Source organism: Hemibagrus wyckioides, linkage group LG10 (assembly GCF_019097595.1).
Source record: "Hemibagrus wyckioides isolate EC202008001 linkage group LG10, SWU_Hwy_1.0, whole genome shotgun sequence".
In the NCBI taxonomy this organism is placed as follows: domain Eukaryota; kingdom Metazoa; phylum Chordata; class Actinopteri; order Siluriformes; family Bagridae; genus Hemibagrus; species Hemibagrus wyckioides.
Genome location: NC_080719.1, coordinates 3,116,981 through 3,124,696, shown reverse-complemented (window position 1 = coordinate 3,124,696; position 7,716 = coordinate 3,116,981). Strand labels below are relative to the sequence as shown.

General features: G+C 38.3%; 1 protein-coding gene across 2 annotated transcripts in view; it reads right to left on the bottom strand.

The window, feature by feature from the left end:
* Positions 1-1,194: 1,194 nt before the first annotated feature.
* Positions 1,195-7,716, bottom strand: part of zfhx3b (zinc finger homeobox 3b) — a 155,588-nt gene continuing 149,066 nt past the window's right edge. For both annotated transcript variants that reach the window (XM_058400626.1, XM_058400627.1), the window contains one exon: positions 1,195-7,694. In XM_058400626.1, the coding sequence (XP_058256609.1) occupies positions 5,977-7,694 (1,718 nt within the window). In that variant the 3' untranslated portion in view covers positions 1,195-5,976. The remainder of the gene's footprint in view (positions 7,695-7,716) is intronic.

Here is a 7,716-nt window from a genome sequence, read left to right as displayed (position 1 = left end):
TAATAATAATAATAATAATAATAATAATAATGATGATGATGCAGGGTCATGTCTTTCTAATAGCCTAGATTTCTTATTACCAAAAAAGGGCCACAAATTTGTTTCTGAAGTAAAAATAGAAGAAAAATTTATTTAAAAAAATGTAGTTTTAGCTGAGATGCCAATGTGAGAATTACAGAGATCTAAGAGTTATGAGAGCATGAGCGAGGGTTTTCAGTATCTTTCAGACGATGTAAGAGTCCAAATCGAGCGATTTTTAGCCAGTGACCTCATATGGAGTTCAGACGAAAGCTAGTTCTTTAAAGAATTCTACAAAAATTTGTAATATTTAAGCCTGTAGATGGCTGGTTTAACACTGATGCCATATATATATATATATATATTATGGTACATAATGGTATAATGGAAATTATGGTACAATATGCACCTCAATAAATATTTAGATAATTTACATTAATATATTGACTTACAGTATACACTGCTGTATGCTTGTGAAACACTATAGTAGGTTTTCTTTCCTTAATATATAATATTTTTTTCCAGTTTATTTATGAAATTAGAGTTTGTGTATGAACGTGATTGAAATTCATCCTCACAAATCAGCAACATAAATAAATAAATAAATAAATAAATAAATAAATAAATGGACATAATAAAGGAATAAATAACAGTCTGGAGCCACGCTGCATTTATGCTCATACTTTTTAATGTATCACAATGAGCAAGAAACATACTTGATGAAATATTTTCAAAGGAGTATATTCAATTACCATCTACAATCAACTTAACTAGGACAACAAGGTTTTTTGTGACAAAAGTTTTCTTTAAAAGTCTGAAGTTCCATGTGATTTATGTATGTTAGTCTCCATGTCATTTGGTACAGTTTGGAAATCTTCATCATATAATTACAGTAACAAAAAAGCTAACAAGACTACAGTATAGAAAAGACATCAAGAACAACATTTTTGGTTTAACTTGCTCTTTTTTTGTACATTGCAAGGCTGTTTTTTCTACCCTCGGGTGGGCTACCTGGAGCCACTGAGCCGTTCTTGTGAGGCTCAAAGGAGGAACAATTCAAGAAAATAAAAAATAAAATAAAAAATTAAAATCAAACGAAAAACGAAACGAAAAAGCGTTTAAAAAAAAACTGTGGCACCAGGAGTCACGAAAGGAACGGAGAGCTCCGTGTAAGCAGTTTGTCTTTGAAATCGGAGCTCGTGTTTTGTTTTTGTTTTTTTTTTCGTTTTTGTTTGTTTTTGTTTGGTTGCTTGTTAATTTTGGTTTCATTTGCTTTTTCGTGTATAACTGCTTCCTCAGGAATGACAGCCAAGAAAACCCCCTCACACTCCTCGAACAGCGAGTCCTTTACTTTTTCAATGGTTTGATGAGATTGTTTCCCCCCCTCCCCCGGCTGACTCCAGGTCAGTGCTGTCCGTCGACGAGACGAAGAAAAACGAAACAGGTAGCAACACCATGGACTGGGCGAAAATAGAGACGTGTGGTACCGTCCATCCTGTGGATTTCATCCACTGTTCCGAAAGAGCGGCCGATCCGGCCGCGTCCGGGAAGTCTCCGGGTTTTTATTCCTCTCTGTTTTCACGTACTGTACGTCCGCCGGTTGCTGAGTCTGTTTCCGTAGGCATATTGTCAGTAATTAAATAACGACTGGATATCAAGAGGTGCCTCTGATGATTTTTTTTCCTGCCTTTGGCTCCCATCCCCAGTTTCGACAGCCTTCCTAGACATTTTAATGACATTTTTCCAAAGCTTCCCAGAGTTCTGTTCTCTTTGTTTTCCTTCTTTGTCATTTAAAAAAAAGTTGATGTCTTCTTTAAATATATCTATATCTGTATACATGTTTCTTCACAGTGGGCAAAAAGGATGACCTCTACAGCAAAACCTGCCTTCTGTCTCTCTTTGCAAAATGTCCACAAAAAAATTATTTAAAAAAAATAAAAACCAAAAAACCAAAAAATCAAGTATCCCGATGAGAGTCGATGTATCTCAGTCATGTGTTGTGTTGTGCCACAATAAATATACACTCATCAGGGGCAACAACTTTTCATCTGCATTATGCTTTGGCCACATACATATATTTAATGAAGTGTATTAAAAAAGGAAACTGCTCAGTGCTTCAGTATCAATTTCTCATTACCCAATTATTAGGAATAAAAAAAAAATTCTCTTGTACTGAAGAAACAGCTTTGCAGTTTTGAATGTTTTGGTGTGAAATGAAAGTGGAGAGAAAATAAAAAAAACAAAACACAATACTAAATAAACTGACGTTGGCTCCTAAAAAATAAAAATAAAAAAATAAAGAAAAGAAATAAAAACACACACAGTCCATGCTGGCAGAGTTGATTGTGAGGATCTGAACTTCATCCCTCACGAAATAAAGAGCCCGTTAAATAAAGAGCACACTTTGGAAGCGAGAGATCAAACATTGTCGAAAAAGACAAATATAGGAACATTGGTACACCATTTAAAGTGGCCAGGTCTTAGAATAATAAGAAAAAAAACCAAACAAACAAGTGATTGAAATTTAAAGCTGGTGTTAAAAACGTTAATTTATGCATACAACAACAACAACAACAAAAAAAAAAACATCAACGACACAAAATTAATATACAGAAAATAAAATACAAATAGTTATATGAAAAATAATAAATGTCCGACGTGATTTGAAATGAAAGTCGAAGCAAAAAAAAAAAAAAAAGCATTAAAAAATAAACTGTACATCGAAATTCTTACAAATAATTATGGAAAAAAAATATTTTAGGTAACAGGATTGAATAGAAGTGGCAAGCTTTTGCATTTAAAAAAAAAAAACAATAATAAAATAATAATCGACCGAATTTCAATAGCATGCAGAATTTTTTTTCTTTTTAAACACCGAACCACATTCCTCTGCAAGACGTAACACTCTTTAACACGCTTCCTAGATTGCAGCGATGTACCTAGGCTGATACACCTGCTGTCCAGTTCAAACTGAATCCTTTTTTTGGTGAGAATTCTCCAAAAAATAATGGGAAATTTGGATTAAACACATCCATTTCCATTGACCTCTTTGGACAAAACGGTAAGAATCACCATCAGAAAATATTAATAAATAAAAATTAAAAAACAAAAAAACACTGCTGCTAATTTCCCAGTTTTATATAGAACGCTTTGGAATGAAGATGTCCCTTGGAAAAGCTGTAATAATACACACCGTAAAAATAACCCAAAAAGGCTTAACGCCCTTCAGAAACCTGGGGGCAGGTCCCTACTTGATTTTTCCACGAGGGGAGGCCACACCATTCCACACTTTATTCCTTTCTCAGACTCTTTTAAAGACGGAGAGGCGTGATGACACTAGACCGGTGAGACATGTTAGGACCAGATGCATTACAATATGTACATTTTTGGTTAGCCACTGTTACACGATGATCTACTTCAAGTGCGCAGAAAAAACCAGCCTTAAGCGGATTGCGGGGACGTGAACTCCCTTCACACGACTCCCAAAAATGGCGACGTTCCTTAACACCACGATGGCGGAATTACTTTTTTTAACGCGGGGAGAGAAAATCTTACTTCAAAATTCGCTCGAAAGATTGCTGTCGTTTCTTAAGAAATCGGACGCGCTATTTGGAATGCACTGTTCTTTACAAACATGACAGATCATTGGCTTTTTGACATTGGTCTGTTAAAAAAGAAAGAGTAGAAAGAAAGAGAAAGAAAGAGAGAGAAAACGATAAAGCCAAAATGTCCTTTGGAACATATATTCACAGTCTTCAAAGTTCCGTTTTTGCAACAAGAAGAAAAAAAAATGTCGCAGAGGCAGGGAAATGGTTTACTTGGTTGTTTTTGTTTGTTTGTGTGTGTGGTTTTTTTTTGTTGTTTTTCATTTTTTTTCTTAAAGCTTAGCCAAGAAGTAAAATGAGCATGCATCTAGGTATTCTTCTTTTCAAAATCTACATTAGCAGCAAAACGTATGTCCTCAGAGACCAGACCTTATACATTTTCTTAAGAAAAAAGAAAACGAAAACTAAAAAAGAAAGAAAGAAAAAGAAATATCTTGTGTGACAAGAAGAGTTAAACAAAGAGATTCTCCACTTCTATCTTACAAACTGCAATGGCTCTGTAATGGTGCTACTCCACAACGCAAGGACGAGCGTCCTTTTTTGGTTTTTGGTATTCTTGGTATTTTTCGACGTAAAAAAGCCACCTGTCTGCTCGCAAAGAAGCGAAGACGGCAACTCTGATGCGTTCTCCTTTTATTTTAAAACTTTGTTTTCTTTTCTTAAAAACTGCAACAAATTTCTCAAGTATAAAGAAGCCTCTTTTCTCATCTTTATGCACCAATGGTGAAAGTGTTTAGTCTTTGGATTTTCTTTTCGTTTTTAAAGCGTGAGAATTATTATTATTCTTTTTCTTGTATGACAACAACAACAACAACAACAACAACAAAAGAAGAAGAAGAAGAAGGAAATTAAAGCCTATAACAGACTGCAGCCACACTGCATAAAATACACATCTGCTTTGTAGTGTCGAAGGAGAAAGATCTCCGAAACCTACAAAATGCAGTGGAAGCAAAGAAAAGAAAAGAAAACAAAAAAGGAAGGAGAGAGTAACACGCATACAAAAAAAAGAAAGAAAGAAAAATAAAAGACAGAGATAAAGTAAGTCGAGACGTTTGTAAGTGCACAATAGGTAACACAAATATAAGTGAATAATCATTTTCAAAACAGATCTCTTTTCCTTTTTTTTTTTTTTTTTTGGTCAGGTCGCTGCACCAACCGTCAAAGGAAAGAAACCCCCTCATGAGAACAAAGGGATTCTGCCGAGTCTGTCGGTGGCAGTTTGGGTGAACAAAAATCCAAGATGCGGATTTGACTATACCGAAATAAAGTACAGATCAGTTCCTGCTCCTCAATCTAGTCTATTGGAATGACCAAGACAACATCAAATGAAGCGCTTTAAGGTTGGACAATACAAAAGCTAAATGTACACAAAGATTATTCAGTCTACCATACTGTTTAAATTTATTTCCAATGCAACAATCTACTTAACACGAAAAATGTTTTATATCAATCATAAATACAGGTTTTTTTTCTTTTTCTTTAAAATAAAAATAAAAAAAAATAAAAAAAGATCCCTCACTGCGTTTCTTGTTTGGGTGTGGTGGGAGAGAGTTTTTTTAATGTCCCGTTTAACAGAATTTTAGCGGTTTAGCGACCCTTTTGGATTCCCAGAAAGCTCTGTCTTGGTTCGTATCACTTCCGAAAGAATTTCTATTAAAAGTAATACAAAAAAAACCCCAAAAAAACAAAAACAGAAACGTTTTGTCGTTTGTCAGGAACAAAATGAATAAAATAACGTAACATAAAAAAAAAAAAAAAAAGGTTGTGAGCTGTTGACCTGAGAATAAAATAGACATTACATCATTCTTTTTTTTTTCATTAGCAAGCCATTGGTATTTGAATGCTTAGATAGCAAGAAAACTGTAAGACTATTCTCCCATACAGTACATACTGGCTTTGTGTGACTGTGCTATTAGGTGGACGTACCTATGCAAAACAAGGTGTGCATCGTTATCTCGTTCTTCTTTGTATAGACAGAATCTGGGGCCCATCTGATTTGTGTGGTTTTTGAGGCAGTCCTTTGCAATGCAGCATTCCCTTAGCATTATCCGCATGTTAACTGCAGTGTTCTTCTTTCGTTAATTTAATATATGTGTATACATATAGCTATATACTTAAGTTGAAACAAATTAAAACCAGCATGTTCATATGGGAAAACAATCCACTAACATTTAAATTTTTGGTTACAAGCTTTGGAATTGCAGTTAGTCTTTACACATCTTTTTTTTTCTTCTGAAATTGGTTCGTATACTTTTAAACATATTTTAAACATCGCCGCTTTTTTTAGCTTTTGTGTTTTATTTGTTTTTTTGTTTTTTGTTTTTTAAAATATTGTCCATCGTTGAAAGCTCTTTTACAGTCTGATGGAGTCTGTTCCTACACTAGCCATATTACTACTACAACTATCACTGTCTTTGAGACAGCTGGGCTGCTGTGGCTCCTCTGCCAACCTGCCCAGCCTGTCTGCTGATTTCTGACTGCTGTCCGAGTCAGAGTCGTCGGTAAAGACGTCTGTTGGTATCGAGGTCTGAACCCCTGAGGTGCTCAATGAACTTGAGGTAACCGTTGAAGGTGAGGATACTGGAGGAAAAGAGGATGATGTCGAAGGGGTGGCATTGGGCTTTCCAGCTAAAGCTTTAGAGAAAGGGGCCTGGGGCCAGGGTTTGCTGGCAGCTGTGGTGTTAAGTGTGGCAGCTGTGGCAGAGGAGCATGAGGATGCAGACACAGATGAGGATGGCGTGGTGTTTGACGTCGTTGGCGGGGGAGATGTCGTGGTGTTGTTTGGGTGGGTGACAGACTGCGAGGTAGATGCGGTGTTAGGATCGGGGAAGCAGGCTGAAGAGTGAGGTAATAAACTAGTAGCGTGCTCTTTGGCATTTCCGGCTGATCGCGTGATTGTTCTGTGTTTGTGCAAGGATGAATCCAGGTGTTGACTAAGTGCCTTGTCCCCATCCAGAGTGACATTACAAGCCAGGCAGTCATAGAGGCTACCCTCAGCTGAACTGCCACTGCTGGGGACTCGAAGCAACATCTCTTGCAGGTTTGCCACAGACTGACCAAAAAAGCAGATTGACTTCAGGTGGCTGATAGCTGCTTCCTCCTTGCTGAAAACAGTTTGACACTTGCGGCACGCCAGCCGATACTGAACTTTGGGGACAATGTATTGGTCAAGAAGGGGGTCTGCACCTTTACCATCCACTTCATGCTGCTCAGGGGGTAAGTTATTATGTGAAGAGGTATCAACTGGGAGAGTGCCTTTCTTCTCCTCTGTTTTTACTGGATCTTTGGCAGAATCTTTGCGGTCCACCGAGGGCTGAGAAGAAGCTGGGGTTTGGCTTGCTTTCGGTTGCTGGATTTGCTGAAGCTGTCGCTGCTGCTGCTGAAGTGCTTCCTGCAGGCTCTGTTGATATTGCTGGTAATGCTGGAGCAGTGATCCTGGTGATAACCCCATCAGGGCTTGTGATAAAGCTGGGTTGTAGGGGAAAAGACTTTCCATGCCATACATAGGCTGAAGGTATCCACCTTGAAGGGCCCCTGGAATCTGAGGGGCATAATACGGAGAGAAACCTGGCATAAAATAGGGCAGGAACTGGCTGGTAAGCAGTGCTGTTGGATCTGATGCTAAAGCAGCCTGCAGAGCTTGAAGCTGAGCAGGATCAACCACGTACTCCATGCCAGGTGTTGGCATTGAGGTGGCTGGGACAGCTGTGTCGGGTTTTTCTTTCTTGGCACTGGCAGCAGAAGTGGAGGGAGCAGGAGTACCCGCAGTTGAGGATGGTGTGGAGGGCTTCTCGACTTTTTCCTTGGGCTTCTCTTTCTCCCTGGCTTTCTCAGTTTCACGCTCTTTGAGAGGATCAGCCCGGGGGCCTAGTTGGGTGGTCAGGGAGTTTGATGTGGGTGTGGTAGTAGTAGTTGAGTGGGCAACAGAAGTGCTGGCCTGAGCTGGGCTGGGTGAGGCCAAGGAGGAAGAAGAGGGGATCTTGTTGGGTAAACCAGATGTGGGTAGACTGGGTGAAGGTACACTGGCACCGGACATGTTTAGAATGTTGGGAGGCTTTGGAGGGGTTAAAGCTACAAGAAAACAACGAAGAAA